The 22,166-nt window shown below is 42.2% G+C and overlaps 1 protein-coding gene across 31 annotated transcripts in view; it reads left to right on the top strand.

Annotated features, from left to right (window-relative positions):
• LOC149355127 (uncharacterized) overlaps positions 1 to 15,539 on the top strand; it is a 52,830-nt gene extending 37,291 nt beyond the window's left edge. For 22 of the 31 annotated variants that reach the window (XR_016291460.1, XR_016291456.1, XR_016291455.1 and 19 more), the window contains one exon: positions 4,342 to 15,539. Coding sequence is in view for 2 of the 31 variants with exons in the window: in XM_089583619.1 (XP_089439745.1) it covers positions 5,252 to 5,344; positions 9,507 to 9,564; positions 15,039 to 15,328 (441 nt within the window). In the remaining 29 variants the exon portion in view is untranslated. The remainder of the gene's footprint in view (positions 1 to 4,341) is intronic. The other 9 variants (XR_016291462.1, XM_089583619.1, XM_089583631.1 and 6 more) reach the window with 9 other exon arrangements.
• The last annotated feature ends 6,627 nt before the right edge of the window (positions 15,540 to 22,166 follow it).

Below are 22,166 nucleotides of genomic sequence, written 5' to 3'. Positions count from 1 at the left end.
GCCACAATTTGACGCATCATGCACTTGAAAATGGGTCATATCTGCCTCTTTTTTTAGCCACCTCGAGTGCTTTAACATTTATTCCAAGGCTTTCATGCAGACTTTAGAGGATACCATCCTGGACCGAACAAAGGCGTCTTGGAGTCGTGGCTTTTGCCAAATTCATGGCAACGAGTACTTCTTGAATCTGCTTCTGTAGTGTGCACAATATTGTCTGAATGGCCACAGGCTGCTTTCAAGCTTGGTTAAGATGATGCCCGAGGGATTTCGTCAACAGTTCAAGTCCTTCATAATGCTTATCCTAGTGGATGTGTCCAGTGGTGGTCCTAAGGGGAAGTTGTATGCTTTATCTCACGATGTGGGACTGTGCACATTTGCGTTTAGTCGAACTTTTTCCAACGCACCTTTCCTGATCAGGGAGACCTCAAGTGAGCTAGGAAAGCTTGCTCTCTGAGAAGAGTCACATGTTCTAGTGCCAATTTCTATAGAGAGCATCCGTGAGACTAACACTCATGACCTGACATTAGAACCTGGACACTCATCGCGGTGGCTTAGTGTTTATGGCGCTCAGCTGCTGATCTGAAAGACAAGGGTTCGATCTCGGCCACGGCGGTTGAATTTTGACGGATGCGAAATTATAGAGGCCCTTGTACTGTGCTATGTCAGTGCACTTTAGAGAACCCCAGGTGGCCGAAATTTCCGGAGCCCTTCACTACGGCGTCTCTCATCGCCTGAGTTGCTTTGGGACGTTAAACCCTAATAAATCAAATCAAACCAGAACCTGGACAGCTGTATTAGTGGACAATCTTGAGCTTGATCTAGTAACTAGGTCTAGCTTTTGGGATAACATTATTTAGCAAAGCTGTAGAGTGCAACTGTGTACTCTCTGCGACCCTTTGATTTGCATCACAGTTAATGGGAAGAGAATGGTTCCATGGCTGGCATTGCGTTGGTCTCTAATGGCCTCTTCACTTTTATTTGGGAAATCAGTGGGGAGATGAAACTGGTACACCTTTAAAAATTGGTGGGGGCTTTAGCTTTGGTTAAGCCTGGTAGGTTGCGAAAGCAGGTGTTTTATACTGCATATGCAGCGCCTCTAGTGGGTAGAGCGCAGCGTGCCGTGGCAAGCGGACGCTGTTACCCGACGAGCCGAGTTGGTAGCCCGTCTCTCGCTCCTGGTATGACATCATGCTGTGACATCACTAGGCATGGTATGACGTCAGGGGTCATACTAAAGGTAAAACATGCCAAGTGGCCACCGCTACGCGAAAGGCCATTCTTGGGAGTGGTATTGCTTTCGCAATAATAATACGTAGATGCTGTTTGCCTTTAAGCAGTTGCCACAAGTAGTGAGAGGTGTAAGAAGGCACAGATAAGAATGATGTTGAACCAGTGTTTTGTGCAGGATTGCTAGTGGTGACTATGCAAAACTCATACGGGAGTAAAGGGACAGTGAAGCTGCCAGAAATACTTTTGAATACAAATCTGGCAGGTGTAGATTTGTGGGGAACTCCTGGAGAGATGCATTATGCAAGACTGTTTCACTTGTTTTGTTTGGGGCCAATTCATTATTTTTCTGTGCACTAGATGTTCCTGTGTCAATCTGCAGCTGCCAGTGCCCTCTATTTCTTCCTTCTTCATTGTAACAAACAAGGGCGTCCGCAGAATTGGGCACCGATGTCCGGGGATGGGGGTGGCGGTAGGTTAGCACCAAAAAGGAACTAGTGCATTAGTAATATCCGTATTTCCAGGGGGGGGGGGGGGGGGCGACCGCCCCCCTCGCCCCCCTTCCGGACGCCCATGGCAACAAAAGCCTTTGCCTATTTTACCCTCTATGGGGGTGGGGCTGTGAAATTTATCCTCATTAACTGGCTTTTTAGCTTATCTTTCGAGTTTGAATCTCCACCTTTGGTAGTTAGGAGCCAGTGTCTATTCAGAATAACACAGTAAAAATGGAAGTAGAACATGTAGTGGGCTGTTGCAGAAACAGTAAGCAGTCTGAATGAGAGTGGAAGGACCGTAGGTAAATGAGTGAAAACTGCCACAGAGAGGAGACTGAAGAAATATTCGAAAAAACGAGCGAGAGGCTCCTTACATCAGAGTGAAAATAAATGCATCAACCTCATTAAAGGGCTCTGAAACACCTTTTGACATGAGTACATAAACTTTCTCAGTCACTACATTTTGTTGTTATGAGCACCTGAGCCAAATAATACACTTTTACATGCAGAAGAAAACCCGCAATCATGTGTGAAAGTTAGAAAGTTCTTTCCAGCCACTTTTTCTTGCTTGCACCCTCGTCTGAGCACTCTCTACTGCATAATTCTGTTCAGAGATGGTACTGGTTAGATTCTTTCAGGTATTTGGTTCAGTATTTTGAGCGTGCAAAAGTGATGAGAATAGGGGACACAACGATGCTGAAATTCAGGTTTTGACAACACATACCTTAGCTTCTACCAAGCGCATTTCAAAAATTATTTCTGGAAGATATTTGTCAAGGGGCATCTTTATTATCCCAGGAATACTGCATCTTTACTGAGAGCTCCTTTAAGGTGCACTCAAGGAAATTTCTTAGATAAGAGGAACAATGCGCGAACAATCGGTTGCCTTCTCTTAGGATTCAATGCAAAAATGAAAATCTGCTTAAGACAGATTGTTTGGCCTGTCCTTTGGTTGCAACAAACTTTCGCAGCGAATGTGAACCCTGCTGACCATGCACAATGGCTCTCACAGAGCATCTGCAAATTGCTTTTGAGGAAATAAAAATATAATAAAACACATCCGAGTGCAAAAAAACACATGCCCACAAGTCAGCTTCCGTACAGCTTCGTGCAAAAGAGCAAAAAAGCTACCGTAAGGGGCATACATTCTTGGCGAGAAGCTTTCCAGCTGGTGTGAAAAGATGTGCCTGCTTGTGCAAGGCACAGAGACCTAACGCGGCCTGCTCTTGGTATGCGTGTGTGTCACATGCCATGCATTTTCTCTGGCAGACTGCTGGGTGCACGGCGATCAGTACACCTGCTGTTGACTTACAGCTTAAGCAGTTGGGAGCCGAATTTTCAGCTTACGTGGCATCTCAATATGTGTTACTGCGGTGCATAGGTGTCCAGAGATCAGTTCTGTGTTTGCATTCTCTGCAGTGGATAACCTGTTTGTAGAGTTGTTAAGAACAACAATGTGAGAGGAGCGAGATAAGAGATTGATGCATGGCTATTCAGATGGCCTGCTTTGAAGCACTCAGAACCGAACGCAAAAAAAAAACTGAAAATTAACACAAATAGTGGGCACTGCAGAAAAAAGAGAAAAAGAGACAACGAATAAAAAAAACTAGACTAGTCTCAGTACGGCAGCATGAGCTTGTTCCATGCAATGCTATTTTATTCAGTGTTTTGTTGTAATACATATTTGATGCTCCTAGGAAAGTTGCATCTCTTTAATGGTTTTGGGGCATTTATTTTAGGTTGAATTTCTGATAAGAAGAATGAATCTTAAAGGTTCCTTTAAGTGACCTTAAAGGAAGTCTATTTATATGCCTCTTTTTGTACATGTGCAGAGATCAGCAACTTTTGGGCGATGTACAGATATGTAATCATTGTGGTCAAATGCAATGCACAGACTGATGGGCCAGCATTTGGCGCATGTACGTTCTGTGGCTTTAAGGCATGCTGTTGCCGCATTTCAAAAAGTTAATATTAGAATGCTGATGTGCATGGTTTAAACCTTCTTGTGTCACATTTCTTTTTCTCATACTGTAGTCTTTTCCAGTTACTCATGCCTAACATGGCCTGCAAAGGTAAAAGGAAGGATGGTACTTTAGCATGGCTGTGGATTAATGTTAGTACTAAAAGTTGTTGCCTTAACAGTAAGCAACAGATTTAGAAGATAATACATCCACCCCAGATACTTCATAGTACTGAAATGCTGTAGAGAACTGGCTAGATTCAGCATCTTGCGTGTGACTTTGGTGGGTTGGTCGCCCAACTTTGTTATGCGGCAGTGTTGTTCATGAGGTCATGTGAGTGACATGGAGTCAGCGGCATCTGTTTTGTTGTCACTTGACAGCATTTGTTATGGTATGCACAAGGCAGTGTGCCCATGGATATATTTTTGTTTCCACTTGTTGCCTGATGATTTAAGGAAAAGTGTGCTCATGAAAAGTGTACCTTGAAGATTGGCAACGCAAGTGGTGCCTCATTTGATGCAAGGTCATGACTTCAAGTGCTTTGTGACAGTTGTTTAGTGAAGGTCATACTTTTTGTCATTTTTGTGCTGCTGCAGAAGGGCAAGCAGGTTGCACAACCAGTTGGCAATTTTACTTTTGTCCACTTTCTTCTTTTTCAGATTGCTTTCCTGCTGCAAATTTCTGAGCTCAAGAGTTAAGACACCTTTCCAGGATGGTTAAAAATTAAATTTGGGATGTTTGAATAATACTTCTTTCATGACGTACATTGACTGGCCTAGTTCTAGCTTCAAAGCCTTACTTAGCTTTTTCAGACAGTTAGTCCATTAAATACATCTCTAAAGCTGCATAGCAACTGCTTATTTTTGTTTTCTTCGTTTACTAATATTACTGTGAGAAAGGTTAATCAAGTGTGTAAGCCTTCATGGAAGAGTGTTTTCATGTGGCGTGCAGTGCAGTGTGGAATTGAGATGTGAACCTGCAGGCATACACTGCTATTCAGCCAATGTCAAAATTCATGGCAGGATTCCACATGCACAATTTCATTGCTCCCGTGATCACTTAAGTTTCGAAGTTCATTGAACAGCCATAGTTGCAAAGTGGATGGAAGGCAGTATTAGTGAAAGTATTTAATTATATCATTGTTCTTTCATACATCCTGGAACAAATTGATGCCACAATTGTATTAGTGCTAATTACACAGTGTGCCATGAAATCACAAGCAGTATACAGTTTGGATGCAATTAAATTAAACGTCTTTGGCAAAGTCACCTTCCTTAAACTTTTGATGACTGATGCACTTCACGCTAAGTTACATGTGCCCCTGGGAGCAAAAGTAAAATCTGACAAAACCTTTGCAGCAGGCAAAAAATGAGTTCATTTTTTCCTTACAACTGATGATATCAATGAGGGTGAAGGAGTGCCTCAAAAGCATTTGGCCCCAGGGGTTATCTGGTGACTCAAGTCATTGGCACGTTAAAAAAAAAAATTAGATGCTAATACCCGCAACACCCTTGCTGTGCCAGAGTTGGGGCGAGAATTTTTTTGTTATCCTCTGCGACACCAGTGACAATGGCCATACTCTTCAGTCATGTTGCAGGCGCTGTCTCTCTACAGCTACCCCAGGCAGGCAAGATAAGCTCCAAGGCACAGACTTGTCTAAAGGTGAGCCAGCGGAGAAGCAGCCCGTCTGCTTCCAAATCAGTCTATGCTTGAAGGTGGGTTAAGTTGTGGTCTGAGTGAAGCAGTTTTTTTTTGCATGCTTTTTTCTTCTGATCTCTTAAATGTTATCATCAACCAGAACTTCCAGTTCACTCAGATATAGAAATAACAGCATTCATTGGTATCTTTCAGAAAGTGTATTCCTTTTTCAGGAGTTGCCAGATATAACTCATATTGAAATCTTGTGCAACTACAGCAGGCATGGAGAGAATAGTGAGTGTACTTGATAAATGACCTTGTGAAGCCAAATTGAGGGGTAACTATACATGTCTGAGTGTTTACCACTATCTTTCCTTGAACATATGCTGAAAGTAATAATTACAGGAATACAATATTCCCAGTAAAGGCTCTCTCCAAGGGACCTGTAACTTTTGATTCTTCGAATGCAAGTTTGTAATCTTTTTTTGGCAATGACTTCCGTTGTGGAGAAAATAATGCTTCTTGCAAATGCTCACAGTCAACAAAATGGGGGCTTAGCATGCCCCAAAATGCACTCGGGAGGATCACAGAATAGTTTAAAAGGATCAGTACTGAAAAATGCCATCTACTAACTGTTACGGACTTGATTTTCGTGCGATAATTGAAAGCTCCTTGCGCAAATAAGATAATACCAGGCTCCAGCATTTTCAAGCAGAGCAGAACAATCTAAAACCCAATTTTTTCATTTGGTTGTCATGCAGGCACGTAGCCAAGGGGGGGTCCGAGGGGGCTTGGGCTCCCTATGAAACTGAGCTCATCACCCCCCCCCCCCCCAACCATCTATATTAGAAGTTTCACTTTGAGCATGCAGTGCCCCTCCCGAAAAAAATTTCTGGCTATGTGCCTGTTGTCATGCTTTCTTGTGGTGAATGGTGTCTGCAAACACTTATATTGGGGACACGATATGCAGTTAGTACAATATAGTTTAGTTAGCATCCGCAAGGTATGCACCCACTGGCTCGGATCTGACCAATCTTTTAGTGCAGTAACTCAGTGGCTAAAATGACTGCTGCACCTCCAAGGCTATGTGCTAATGAGTGTAACATTAATCGAGACGCAGTTGTTAAAAAACCTAAGTTGAGTGCACTAAAGTGGTTTAACCCTTTCTGGTCAGATGTAGTTTTTCCTCACTGACTATTGTACCAGTCAGCATTCTTTTGGACCTTCTAGCCTCTCAAAGAAAAGGAATGCTGTGACATAATTTGATTATAAAAATTTATTGAAAGCATTTTTCTTCAGTCGCTCAGGGGCTTCAATGAAACATGTTTTAAGTTTGGAACCTCTCGAAGCACTCTCCTGGGTGGAGGCCAAGCTTCCTCTCGCACGTCTTGCAAAGAAATACAGTCTCCCTTCTGTCTCCATTTGTCATTTTGTCACTGCAGACAGCGTATTTCCTGCTGCTTCAGCCTTCAAGCCTGCCTTCAAGTCATCTAAAGATAACTTTCCGTATAACACGCCTAGCGGAATGGAAGTCATGCCACGAGTTTTTGGCACCAACTCGGGTCCTAGAAATCACGTGATCAAAAAATATTTTTCCAGCATTATGGAGCTGTCATCCCTTGAGAGAAAAGACAAATAGCCAACTCGCAGGGTACAACAAATTCAAACAGGTGGCTTGTGAATTTACCTACAGAAATAGTAGGCAAAACATTGTGTCGGGGCGTGCCTGACAACTGACCAGACAGGTACTTTTCCACTGTTGGGTGATGCCCAACAGATGACCGGAAATGAATAAATATGCCATCAAATATACTGTCAATAAAATAATCCTGCTGATGTGTGAGATACCAACAACCATTCTTGCCGATGGCAGCACTACTTGTCCTCTATGAAAGCACTGAAAGAAATGATGGGAAATCATGGTCAACTCTTTCTGTATTGTGAAAAAAAAAAAGATCGATTTTGAATGTTTTAAAGTAAAAATTATTTCTTCAGGAAGTGCTGAATGCAATGCGCACTGTGATACATCAAACTGTAGCTTATTGATTATACTTCCACACAAGAAAATGTCAGAGTTGTGTGTGCTAAACTTTTGAAAAATTTATTGGTTAAATATGGTGGTAGCAAAAAAAGAATACAAGCAAAACAAAAATAAGCCATTGCACTTAGCCAGAAATTGATTAAAAGAAATTAAAATGCAGAAAATGCACAGAAAATTTTGCAGGTGTTTTTAGCTACCATTGTGATTTTCAGCTGCGTACGTAATTCATTGCAGTTTCTATTGTCTTTCAGGTTAGGCAATATCACTGCTGTTTCACTAGCGAAAACGGTCTCACTAGGACATAAGTCAAGGTAGATGTGAGATGTGCTGCAGATTGCGACAGGTCTGAGTTCTGTTCTCGTTTTTTTTATAGTAGAGCTTGCAGTTCCTGCTTTTTCTGTTATTCTTGGTAGTGAATGGGTCCTATTGGTGAAAAGGGGGCGCGGCCTTCCTTGTCATCATCATAATGAAAAATCTGCTTGCACATTAAGTAAAATATCTTGACAGTATGTCGCAAAGACCGCAAAGCATCAAATAAAGCCATTCTCATCCTTAACAAATTAAGCGCAGTGCATAAAATACAACATGAATGGCAAAGTGAGATGCACAAGTGCGTACTGATGTCACGGGCCTCTGAGAATAAGTCTCGTAATCGGAACTGAAATCCGGCCATTACACATGGTTGTCTATCTCACCACTGCTGCTCTAAAAAAAAAGAAAAGAGCATAAGGACTGACAAAAGTGCTCAGTGTAGCCTTATGCCTTTGAGAAGCGTGCGTTGAAACGGTTGCCATGATCAGCGACCGGTGTACTACGTCTGGCCAATGTTTCATTTTTTACATCGTCTCTTCATGTTACAAAGTTAAAAAAAAGGAAGTGAAACCAAAGAAATGGTGTCATAGAAGCAAACCAGATGGTGTAGCCTGTCCAGGAGCATGGTCTTGAGCGGCAGGTTCAAAACGTCTGTTACATATGACCGATGGCCTGTGGAGTGGTGAGGAATTAAGAGTTGAACCATGCAAAAAATGGTGACTGGTTGCAAGAGAAAAAACGATGTGCCTTATATCACTTCCAGGAAAAATATGTACACATTTTATGCTGAGCTCAGTCCTATTCGTAGAATGTTGATATTACTCCAGGCAACAACGCCCGATACCTGAAGAGCCGTGAAGTTTTAACACAGCATGGCACAACTGTTGGCTCTGGCCTGAGTTTGTTTGTCAGTGTAAAACATCAATCTCTGCGAAATCTGTTTTTGTTAACAAGGATTCAAAATGAAAGGAAAATTGGGCAAGCTCCGCCTTTAAGGGTATGGTGCGACAGCGGTAATGAGTCCTTTCAGCGGTTCCTCTTGCCCACTTGGACACGGACACTTGTTTCCTGTTTCGCAGACATAATATTTATATGAAAGACTGCACAACCTACATATAAACCCCCGCATTAATGAAGTCTTACAAACGTGCCTGCGTGACCTTGCAGCAGCGTGTCTGACTTAAGAGACGTTTTATTCCAGACCAGTTTCCCCAATTTTCTTCTCAGTGCAATTCATTTACTTTATATACTTGCATGTCCTAATGACGTATGATTCATGTTGCGACGTTCTAATCACCAGTTTCAAGGTGTTATAATCTTTTTACAAATCCACAGCTCCGTATGCCAGTTTCAACCGGTTCAAATTTTTCATTCACGCTGCTAACACCAGATTTTCTGCAGAACTGGAATCTTACACTGTATCTCACCCCTGTAGATTAGAACTACAGTGGTGAGATACCAGTGACCATGTTACCAGAACTATCATGCTAAAATAAAAGTGCGTGGCACCCAACGTGCAATATAGCAAGTTGGGCAAGCTGGTTGGTGTGTTTAGCTAAAAAGAGGTACAAAAGAATGCAGGAGACTCTAAATGCATTTATTGTGAGGCATTGATGTGCTCCAGAGTCAGACAATTAGGGGCCATCTTTTCCAAACGTGTGCAATTTTTCTTGTATTTCATATTTGTGATGGGGAATGTTTAAATTGTTATGCAAAAGTGAGCATGTGGTGCCCAGTAGTCAAACTAGTATTTAGTGAGAAATCCTATGCAAAAGTTGAAATTGAGTGGTGAAAAAATCTTTTTGCAATGTAATTTTGTTGTTTTGTTGCTAGATACTACTCGACAACACAGCTACAAGTGTCCTTGAAGGAGACAGGTCTATCTCAACCAGTGAGTGGTGCAAAGCATTTCCTGCTGTCACTGCAGCGATGGATTTCTTCCAGAATTGCTGTTTGCGTTGTGCTGTGAGCTGTCACCTCAGGTAGTTGCCTGTAGCTGCGAGCTCACCAAGTTGCCATTTACCACAGATATAATATATATGTACTCTAAAAACGCACTGTTCTGCCGTACCATTATTCTACAAAAATCTTTGCAATGAGCCTTATAACAGCATTGTAGCTCCACTGTAGTTTTGTATTTATGCAAAGTAAATGCAACTGATCTTCCTTTGTTTTGGTTTATCAGCATGATAAAAGCCTGCATATTTCATTCCATGCCGGTTTGCAGAATAATTTTGTCTGCTTCCTGGTTCATGCATTAAAATGTGCTTGTTCTTTCTGTCACAGAGCTCAGTTAACTCACGCGGCTGCTGCTGGATTTATCCTGCAAGGGCAGCTCTCGTGGTTCTCTTGCTTGGTTTTTGCTCCAAATTCAGATAGTTGTTTCTTTCAGCCGTTACAAAGTCTCGATAGCTTTTCTGAAAACTTTTCAGTCCAGTTGTCAGAGTTATCTGACATGCTAGCTTGTTCACAGTTGAGATCAGAAGCTTCTTCCAGGCCTTGCAGCGTCCTGATAATGGCCATGGAGGTTGTATTAAGGCAGGAATGCATTTGAGGGCTACATTTTCATCACTCTTTGTCCACTGTCCATCCGGTTTCCGCCCAACCAGAGCCCCCTTATAGGACCTGCTTAAGTGCATGAGGTGCTGCTTAAATTAGGTTCATAAATTATTGTTTTCTGTTTCTTGCAGCTGTTAGCCTGCAACTTTTTAGCTGGGGATTTTAGCTGGGCCAGCTACACAGGGTTTTAAATTATTATCAACAATAATGACATTGCAAGGGAAGAAGGCATCCAAAAGGAAATTGTAACACTGGGCAGTGGGATTCTGGAGCAGCTTCCAGTGTGTGCATAGAAGCAGCACACGTTGCACGGCCATCTAAACAAAAATTGCCGGCATTGGTTAGTGCCACGTGTTGGCGAGTTCGGTGCATGCCTGCTGTGTCGGGACCAATCGGCAGGTGTGCACTGTCAGCGCAAATTTATCTTATCAAACAGCGCTTGAGATGACCGTTTTGACTCCCCTCTGAAAATTTCACAGTGTATTCTTGTGACTAAACATGATGGTGTTTTTGACCACGGAAAAAGAGCGAGAACAAGGATGCTTTCGGAGACAGAAATATGGGTCAGCACACATGCATTCCCACAGTGGGGTAGCACGGATGGCACAGCTAATTTTTCCTCCTGCTGAGGCAGCTACCAGGGTCATTTTCTGACACTATTGGTTTATGATGAAAAACAGAATCATGCAGTCTAATGGCACAGTGTCCTAGTTAAGCTTAGTTAAATGGAGTAGACGTGCGAAAGCATGTGTTTAGCCTGGTTGGCTCATGGTTTTCTCTTGCTAGGCCGCCGGCACGTCTCTCAACGATATTAGACTCAGGTTAAGCTGATCTCATCTGTTTGTGCTGCATATTGAACTTGATAAAGACAACTATGTGCAATGCATGGTGTGCGAGTGTGTTGCAGTTTAACACGAGGCGTGATCGGCTGCAGTGATAGCATTGTGCTCTCATGCAGTGGCCAGCAAAGCTGATCTTTTCGCACCACTCTGGGTTCGAAACCCAGTTGCGGCATTATTTGTTTTTTTTTCTCCAGGTTGGCCAAGGTCATCCTCAAGGTCACCCTCCCATTGGCTATAGCTGCCACAACGCTCCTTCTAACTAACCCGAGCTTGCCTGAATTACTGCGAGTCTTCACACAATTTTTTTTTGTTGGAACCGCATGATAATGATTTCGCACTGAAACTGCAACTCCTTAAACACTGTCTTGATGATTTTTCAAGTGGTGCACAGGAAAACAATCAGCTACTCCAGCTGTTTGCACCAGTGGTATTGGCATGCCAGTGTGTTTGTGTGTGTGTGTGATGATGATGATGATGGCAGGGCATATCAACTGCTTTTAAGTGACCATATGCGTGAGTACAGGCTGAGAACAGCCTTCTTGCACTTGGTATTTGTATACCATAAATAATTGCATCTTTCTTGTTTTAAGTGTGTTTTCATAATGTTCAGTATTGTTTGGAAAAATTTCAAACCAATTTTCTTAGATTCAGCCTATGTTTGTGGTGCCTTTTGTGCAAAAGTTTTATTTGTGGTGTTTTGTTTGTCATTGTGATAAATGCCTGCTCACTGGTTCAATTCAGAGACCTTGTTTTGTAACCAAACTCTTCAAATGGTGCTGTGGTTTTTATTTTTTGCTTTCATTTACATCTTGAACTTCGATGTAGATAAATGTGCAAGTTTGAGGGTGTGTAAACAATGCAATTTCAAAGAGACAATGGTCTTGGCTTCCAGAACACATTTCTTAAGATTTAACAAAATCAGCACTTTGTTTCTTATGGAAGTTTGAATGTTGTCAGGAATGCACCATGAGAGCTACTTCATTTTTAAATCAGTGCAAAGTAGTTACAGTATGTAGCTGTTCTGGCTCTTCTCCAAAACTAACTTTATTGTGGTTAAATTTCTTGTGTTTTTACGTATATCCAATGTTATAACACTTTTGTTCATTGAGTGCAAGAAAGACAATCAAAATATATGATCATTTGGGATTGCAAATAAGACAACATATATACTTTTTTTCTTAGTGCATGCAATTTTAATTTTCAGAAGGTTCTTCAGTTCGCAGGTTTTTGCCTGCATCTTGTATGGAGGGACAAGCAAAGTAAATGCTTTGCATTATGGCATTTTTGAACTCGCTGAGAGCCAGATAAGTGGAGGTACCTGAATCCTTCAAAAAAGCTCTTGGAGTGAACCAAATTTATTTCATCACTTGTGTTCCAACTGTGATAGAAACACTGCAGACATCCTTTCTTGTCTTGCTTCTGGGCTCACATTGAGTGACCTCAACAAGTCATAATTTCATTTCTGTTTGTATAGCAAGTTTGAATGAGAAGGTGTATAAACAGGGTTGAATGCAAGCCCTGACTACAGTTCATGTTATTCTTTTTTTTTCAGGTATTAAGCATGCCTTCCGATATTTTGGACAATGCGCAAGACACCACTGTATCAATCTGTGGCTTACATTTAAGCTTACCATTTTTGCTTGGCACCTTTTCTCACTGCAATGAAAAATTGCTGAAGTGGCCTTTGCCCTCATGTGCATGGTAACATTTGCAACAAAGCTATCGTTCCTTTGTTTTACGATGCTTTACCAGCTTTCTGGTATTTTTACAGATTACTCTGTATGTTCTTACTTCATGTTAACAGCACCTATTACTTTGCATCCATTTCACACTTAGCGCTACCGGCAGCAAGGTTCTTGAGGTGCAGGTTTTGCTCATTGCTAAGAAAGTGGTTGTATTTCTCCAGTGAAGCTCATGTGATGGCCAAACCAGTAGTTTTTGTTGGTAACAGCTGCACTATGTCCATGGTTTCTACCATGGCTCTGCTTGACACATGTGAATTGATCAGCTGGATTAAATTATGATTTTTTTTATATGCTAGTAGGCTATCAACTCATTGTTATTTTGCAATGGCCTTGCCTTCTGTTCCCCACAGTGCATAGAGAATGTGTACTGTGAGCAGTCTTCGCCAAGGTATACATAATCTGGTAGGGAAGCTTACTTTGGCACCTTTGGGCTTACCAGCATCCCAAGGTAGAATAGGGGGAGAGAAGCAGTTATTGCAGCTAAAAATAATGTTTTAAGAAAGAACTCGTGAGTGCATGTATTTCTGGCATGGATTGTGCAAAGCTTTTTGTAGTTCAAACTGTCCTGTAATCCCTCTTGTAGAAATTGTTCTTTTGTTCCACATGCCATCTTTTTGCACTCAGTTGCACCAGCTAGCACAGATTCAGTGTAGGCTAGGTCCAGCTGCCACAGTTAGCAAATAAACCTTAACTTGTAGTTCGAGCAGTAGCATTAATGATAGTAGTGGTAGTAATAAGTCTGGAACAATTTCCATTTGGTTTCATCTGGAACGAACTCGGACGAATTGAATTCTCAGTTGATTCCATCTGGGAAGCGTTCCAAGTTATACTGGTCAAGATGGAACTGAAAAATTCCTAATTGCAAATATATTTAAAATTAGAATTTTTTCAGGAGTGTTTTTGCAAGCAATTGCATGCTCCAACTGAAATTCCAAGTTAGCCAATGCAAATGTCCAATTGGGTGTTAACTACAATTGGTTCCAGATATGCAACTGGAAATTTTCTAATTGTAAGGTCAAGAAAAGGGTTGTAGCGCTGAAAAGGACAACACAGCAAGTGAGACAGGACAAGTGCAACCTTTTTGGTGCTGCAACCTTTTTCTGGAAATATGCACTAACTAGCCCCCCAACAAGTATTACTGGAAAGTCAAGCCAGTGGTTGCCTTGACGGTGACCTGCATATTGCTCTCTGTTTGCACAGAACAGTTAACTAATGTTTGTAAAAAAGACATAAGCAGCTTTAACTGCTGCAATTGTTTTAATCATTTCCATCATCCCATGAGTGTGAATAAAAAAAAACTTGAATTAACAAACAAGCACCACTGGCTCTAGCAGGAGGGTCCTGTGCATGAAGTATAGAAGTGGGAGCAAACATGTGTTCTGCAGATGTATATATATCATGTCCCTTTGTGATACAGACTTACTTGCCTGGTTTCATTTCTCTAATAGTGTGGAATTCGTTTATGGCAATTGCCTTGTAAAAATAGCACAAAGTAGTGCCTCCTGCAGTCCTGGGATAAAATTCAATTGGTTAAAATTGGATCCAGTTGATTTTTGGACACCATCAAGGCCAATTGGCTCTAATTAGCTTTAAACTCAAGTGGCTCCAATGGTGTCCAAAAATCAATTGGTTCCAAATGGGATTCTCAGTGGTTTGTTTTGACAAGGATATAATTAATTTGCTCCTTCAAAGTTCCTTTATGCCACTAGTGTGCCCTCTTCTGCTGTGTTCAGCCTATTTTAAATTTTCTGCTAGGCTTCTGTACATGACCTTGCAAGTAAACAATCATCATTATTAAAATTAAATTAAACATGGTGTGGAAAATTTTCATTTCTGCGTAACTGCACTGGTTTGCATCATTCATCTCCCTAGTTGCTGTTCTATTATCGATTCTATTGGGGCCCCATATATCTTTTTTGTCACGACACATAAATAGGTGATGTGTATTCTTGTATTTGCACTATGTAGTCATTTGCAGTTATTCAGTTTTTATGTCGATGTGAACTATATGCCAAATAGAAAACTGGAAATTTTATTTTAAGTTCAAGCTTTATTCACTTTGGACTTGCTGGCTTTGTCATCATATGTACCAGCTAAGATGGTCTGAATGAAGACATCTTTAGTATTAATATACCTTTGTTGAAAGGTGCACCTGTGCTGAACTGTGGAGTGAGACATACCTCTCTCATTTTAGTAAATGTATGTTTTTTATTGTGCAGGTGCAGTCATCGCTCATCTTCACGATCTTGCAAACAGGAGGCCACACAAGTGCAACCATTGTGTGAAAAGGTTCTTGAAGAAGGCGCACTTGTTGGACCACCTTCGCACCCACACCGGCGAGAAGCCTTACACATGCAGCCAATGTAGCAAGGGCTTTATCACGAACACTACCCTTGTCCGACACTTTCGCACCCACACCGGAGAGAGGCCTTACGAATGCAACCTGTGTCCAATGGCCTTTAAACAAAGATCACACCTAACTAGGCACATGAAAATCCACCAAAATTGAAAGAAGTCAATTTTGATGCAAGCTGTTGTCCTGCTTATTCAAATTCTGTGGTTTGAAATGATGTGTGAAAAATAAGTTTATTTTGAAGGATTGCGAACAGGTCAGGCTTTCAATTTCTGGGGAATGAGGAATGGCATTAAATGTTGCTGTGGGCAATAAAGCTGTTTTCTGTACCATAAAATTTGTTTCACTAATAAATATTTGCATACTTTTTCCTGTGTGGCTCTTGCACGCCTGCTATGACAAAAGGGGCTATGGAAGATGCCTAAAAAAACTGGAGACACAGAGCATTGCTTTGAAGAATGTTTTCTCTTAGGTTTTTGGAATCACATGTTAGGGTACGTTTTCTCTGTTGCAACTGGAACAAGGTCTTTGAAAGGTGGTTTTGTATTTTGTGTAGAAGCTATATAGAAAGTGCGAAGTGCAATTCCTGTTCAGTGGCTAGGCACTATCTGTGTTGTTTTTAGGCAGTGTGAAATAAGTGCAGCAAGAAACCTTTGCTGTCTCAACTCTTAAAGCATTAATTCTAGTAGTTTATACCCTACTTCTCACAAGTTTGTTATTGCTCAATGGTTATTTTTTGGTGAAAATAACTGTACAGTTTTTCTGACAGTTTCACATTCCTTTTAAATTCACCTCTGGGTGTTGTGGAAGTAGCAAGCACAGCAGCTCTGCCAGCAGTTCACGCTACCGATTTCATTTGGAACCAGTTCAATGTTTACTTATGCATTAGACGTTTGCATGCGTGGCACCCTACAGGTGCCAGCAGAGTAGCCTTCTCGTATTTCTTTTCTTTTGTTGCTACAAGAGGCTGCATGTTTTTCCCCTTCTGCTGGTGCTGTGAAATTTATCTGGGCAAACTGCTACATATAGTTCGCATTTTTGTGATTTGCAGGTTTTCTCCTTTGGTGGTGGAAGGGGTTGATAATGTCTATGGGGTTGATAATGTCTTCCGGGTCAGCAGCCGAGCACCATAACCACTGAGCCATCGCGGCGGCGGAAACATGCAACCTCCACTGCTGAGCAAAGGCCCTGTTCCATTGAGACCACCAGTTAACCTTGTCCAGCAGCTGCATTAGCTGCAGCAACCTAGCAGGAGAGAGAGCGGGTTTATGACGGGAAAGGCAGAGAGGTTGGCCGGAAAAATGAATATCTCGCCTGCTACTCTGCACTGGGAAACGGGAAGAGAAAAAAGAAGGTCGCGATGAGGGATGATGATGATGGGAGGAGGCAGATGAAAGAATAGACAAGGCACACTTGCTAACATATTACAAACGTGAGTGAAGACACGTGTCACTTAAAAAGCGGGAGAGCGCTCGCGTTGCCTGTATAGTTTTCGAACTATCTTGCCAAGCGTCGAGGATCAAATCATCCGAGAGGGGCCTGGTGTCAAAAGACTTTCAAAATAGATGCTAGCATGGCTCTTTCTCGTGCATATGCTGGGCAAACCACTAAAACATGCTCATTTTCTAGCATGCCAAGTGTGGAACAGTCTGGGGAGTCTGACTGTCCAATTAAGTGCAAGTACTTGCACGCGAAGGTGACGTTTAAACGTAGCCTATCTATGTATTAGGCCTGCAATAGGGCGTGGTATTCTGCAAGGAAGAGAAAAGGCGAGCACCAGATCTAGCCGTTTAAGGTGGATGTGTCGAGCGTCTGGCAGGGCCCAGTATCTAGCCGTTGCATTCCTCACAGATTCTGAAAGGAGTCGAGTGGTGCACCGTCTAGAGAATGGCACAGCTGTGCGCAGGCCTGCTGAACAGTGCAGAGGTAGAGCATATGCCTCGCACGCAATAAGTCTGTGGTTTCAGTTCTAGTGCTACGACAGTTCTTCACTGGATAAAAAAAAATTCAGGCGCTGAAATGGCATAATCAGATGTGTGGTGTGACCTGATACTGGCAAACAGAGCGGACTGAGCCATTTTACCACGCTGATGTTGTATTTGGCCACCTTCCATGGGAATTTAATGATAAACATTTCATCTTGTGCACAGAGACTGGAAACAATAAACAGATGATGTGCTGGTTCTCCGCCGTCTTGATTCTAGTTTTGCCTCTACTAATCATGTGGATGTGAGCTGATGTGGCCAAATTAATGCACTGCACAGGGTGATGAACTCAGGCTCCTTGGCCAGGAATTGGCCTGTTGCTGTAGTTTCAAAGCCTCCTGTTTGCTGCAGTTGTAAACTTGGATTTTACTAACCTGGCATGCACACTTTCAAGAAGGCAAATACGGGCTGGTTAGTACACTTTTGAAGAACTGCATAAAACAGCGCAATGGAAGAAGACAAATGCCACGCTAACTAACCCAGTCAAAAAAAACCATTGAGATTTCCAATTGGAACCAGTTGATTTTTGGGCACCATTAGAACCAATTGGCTAGAAACCAATTGGAAAGACCAATTGGTTCCAGTTGGCTTTTGAGCCAATTGGTTCCAATGGTGTCTGAAAACCAATTGGTCCCAATGGTTTTTTTGACTGGGTAGTGCCAATCAAGATTTTTTCTACGGAATTGAAATTAACATGCTTTTATGGAAATGAAAGCCAACACACACATACATCCCACACAAGCAACACTGCACATTCAGGCACTAGTAGCATACATTAGCTCAATATGTACATCCAGAGAACACACTTCTGCTCCAACTTATATACTCAATTTATTAGGCTCTCATGCTGGGGCCGGTGATGCTTGCCCACTGAGCGCAGTTATTTAATTTAATTTCAGCTCCAGTGGTGATGTAGGTGATGAGTACAATTTATTAGGCTAAGCTGCTGATAGCTCTTATTGTAAGTACCATATTAGTTCTACCTTTCTCGTCAAACATGCAAACATTCATTGGATAAATTGGATGCAGTTCGGCGGACCAATTGGATGCAATGGGTAAGATCAATTGGGCTCACCAATTGGAAACCCAAACGGTCCAATTGGACCATCCAATTGGAACCAATTGGAAATCCAAATGGTCCAATTGGAAACTGAACTCGTCTAATTGGAACCCATTGGAAATCCAATTGGTTCCAATGTTTTTTTTTGACTGGGAACAACCAAATGGTTTATTACTACAGGTGAGGCAGCATATAAATGAAATGGCATGAGTAAAAACAAGAGAACCTTGAGAAAGAAAAAAGACTGCACAACCACACAGCCTGACTGAAAAAATAAGGCTCGTCACTGATTAAGATACGCAAGTTCCTAAGGTAGTAGATTTATCGACGGCCTGCTGATACAGGTACCTGTCACCGAGCTTCTTTATATGGCAGGTCTCCGAAATGAGCCTTGGGGTCTCATCTTTATATCTTTAGTCCGGCACCCACATCGTCTGCAGAGTTCTCCCTTTGACTGTACTCGACGCCCATGTGGGCTGTGGTATGCGTCAACGTCGGGCCCCGAGACGGACTGTCCACCGTTCTTTTCTGTGGAGAGAGTTTATGCTTATGAATGGCGGCAAAAAAGAGCACACCGCATCATGACATTTTGAAGGGCCGTTCAGGAGCAAGCTTTCAAAAAGGAAAAAAGACGCCTAAATAGTCGGTTCAATAAAGACTTGAGAGCTTGTTGCTTACCCACTCAGCCATCCTTTTCAGTTAATGGCCTTATGAAGGAGACGGAATTGTACATCATCAACGCTAGGACAGCCCATAGTTGCCCATGATCTCACCAATTCCCCTGCCGACAGATTTAGTCGCATGCCTACTTATTAAGCACACCAAAAAAAATATGCCTTGAATCCAACCACTAATCCTGAAAAAAAAAATGGCGTTAAGCGGCTCACCAAGCAAGATGACCAGTTGTATACGGATTCACGGTAGAGATGTCTCCTACCAAACTGAAAGGCGCCGAATATGTGTAAGGAAAACCACACTCTTGCTCCACTTTGCAGGAAGCAGCACCCTCGTTTGCAGCGACCAGTACCTGAAACTGCAGATGGCATCGCCCATTCCACATGCCAGTGCAATCAACTTTTCATTCGTGCGCGCTCTGTCGTGCTTAAAGATACCCTGCAGCTGCAATTTTCTGGCCTGCATGCTCGGATGCACATGAACTACGCAAATTCTACACAAAATAAGGGCAGATAGCCTGCAAGAGTTTTCAATTCAAACTGCTACTCTTGAGCCTGCTTGTTCGGTCGCCTCGCTCATATATGGACCAGCACGTCACGGTCATGCTGGTATAGGAGTGGCAGTAAGATGAGCTTTAGTTGATTTGTAAGTGATATGAACCAACTGGCAGTGTATTTGATTTTTCTCTGTAATGGGGACAGAAAGGGTATCCGAGCAGCGCTTATACGTTGTTTGTGTCTTAGGCGGCCATTAATTTTTGAGGTAGCGCTGGGCTTACGGTAGCGTCTATGATATAGCTAAGTCTAATGCCGTGGCCGTGTCTCTACTATTGCAATCAGTACTCTTTCAACCACTCGGAATAGAAATGATGACTAAGGGACTGGACTTAAGAAGAAAATAAAGTTTCTTTTTCTCTATTGCCCTTTATTGCTACTAGATGGCTGAATGACAACACCGAGATCCCGTCCATTATAGCTTGTTTTATTGCATGGAACTTGAGATGGAAGCCAAACACGGGAGTAGCAGAAAGAAATGCAGAAAAGGTGCGTCATGGCGGAATAATCAAAACATAACTTGCCTCGTTAGCGTGAGATTGGAGCTCGTGGTGTAGTTCCAGGATTTAAAACGCTGGAAATGTCGGGGTATGTCCACGAGGCAAATATGTAACAGCGTTCCCGGATAGCCGTTTTACGAGTTTAAAGTGTCCCTGGGTTGGAAAAAGAATTGAACTCATATGTACTCGTGTGCAGAGCGATGTACGGCTTCCTGATAACTGGCACGATGACACTGCACCGCCCGCGGATCGCAAACGTATAAACGAACAAAACTGTCGGTGCATCAAGAGACAAGCGCGCAAGGTCCCACGCGCTGGCATCCAAGAAATGGTCTTCTTGGAGACCCGCTTATGGGCTTTACAAAGGTGGACGTCGCAGGCTCACGCCTGACGGTGGTGCAGGCTGAGTAACCTCGGGTAAGGTCAGGGGAACGCCAACCTCATCCACGCTCCAGTACGAGTGCAAGCCGTCGAGGAAGCCGTCGCAGCGCGTGGAGATACAGCAGTCGCCGTTGGCATCCCTAGTAGCACGCTTTGTTGCCTCAGTGTGGCCACAACGTTACCTTCTAACATTGCCTTAACGTGGCTAGCGTCCTCTTTTTGCCACGTTAACGCAACATACATAAGACAACGTTGAGACAATATTGCTCCAATGTTACACCAACTTTCAGTCAATGTTAAAGCAACTTCTGGAGACAATATTAATGCAATTTTCTTAATGTTGATACAACTTTTTATTCGCACACATGCAACATTCCCACGACAATGTTACTACAATATTGCTGCAATGCTGTCATAATGTTTCAGAAACATTTAGACAGCATTCTAAATTACTGAAATATTTCAGCGACCAATAATGGCTGCTGCTCCATAAAGTGATCTCTTGAAAGACTAAACTGTGTACAATGGCATCATCATACCAGAATGGTTACAGCAGCTTAAGGTTACAAGAATGAGCAATTGAGCATTACTCCTTGCTACACAGTAATGCGGTGCTTGCTATAGAATACAAATACAAGACTGCACTGCACAACACATTGTATTTCCATACTTTCCAGACCGCTTGCTCTAAATAAATCCTTAAATGTTACATTCATTCGCTCTCTACCAGTGCTCCTATCGTTTAGATGCAACAAGATTCAATGACATGGTTATTCCGACAATTAGACTGATTTATTTAAATAGACAGAAATATAATTTCGAAAAAGGAAGCAGACTTATAATACACTCAACAATACAGCTTGAAAAATGCAACACGAGGGCTTACATTTTCACAGATATGATTTATTTATTTACTTCATAAAGAATTTTGCAACAAATCTAAAAAAACAGTACACATGTGAGCTACTCGGGAACAAGAACCAGAGCTAATGTTTTAAACAGTTACTAGGCACATTACCATAGCATGAAAACGTGCACACACCTCTCAACTGGCATGTTATAAATACAAAACACTTGAGTAAACTATTTACACAACAATAGCACACCTTGAAAACATGCACCACCTGGACTTTGTATTTCCCAAATATAACACATTCATTTTGTGCACAAAATTGCAACAAATAAACAAAGTAGCAGTTCAACCTAGTTGGCCATTCAGAAACAAGGAGCAGAGGTATTATGAACAGCAGAGTTAGTTGTTGGGCTGTTTAACATCACTGATTTAAGTGCATAGTTTTCCAACCCTACGGAACACACACACACAGATACATGAGCCGCCGCGGTGGTTCAGTGGTTATGGTGCTCGCTGCTGGCCTGTTAAGACACGGGTTCTATCCTGGCCGCGGTGGTTGCATTTCGATGGAGGCAAAATGCTAGAGGCCCATAAATGCAATCTGTATGCAAGAGATCTAAAGAATGAAGACAGGTTCCAAACTTGTCAAGCACTGCAGTGATTGTACAGAGATTTTCAAGTGCGAAGATCCTTACCAGAAGCAGACCACAAACCACATGTGAAGCGACAGAGACGCATCATATTAAAAAAGCTGGTTCACAATGTGCGAGCAATACTTCAATTGTATCATATAATGCAGATATGATGTTTCTTTCATAGTTTTTATGATAAAGGCTGGTCTGAGGGCATTTAAGCAGTGTCTGTGCCGTTAAATAACCAGTGGTCAGTGAGCGCTGTGTTTTATCCTTCTTCCCAACTTCAGTAAAACGGCAAGTTGGTACATACTTGAAGAAAACAGCGCAGCAACAAGCACAAGAGAGAAGATG

The sequence above is a fragment of the Amblyomma mixtum genome, chromosome 3 (genome assembly GCF_055824585.1).
Source record: "Amblyomma mixtum isolate Tamu chromosome 3, ASM5582458v1, whole genome shotgun sequence".
Classification (NCBI taxonomy): Eukaryota; Metazoa; Arthropoda; class Arachnida; order Ixodida; family Ixodidae; genus Amblyomma; species Amblyomma mixtum.
The sequence above is the reverse complement of the archived record's forward strand: the minus strand, read 5'-3'. Positions and strand labels throughout refer to the sequence as shown.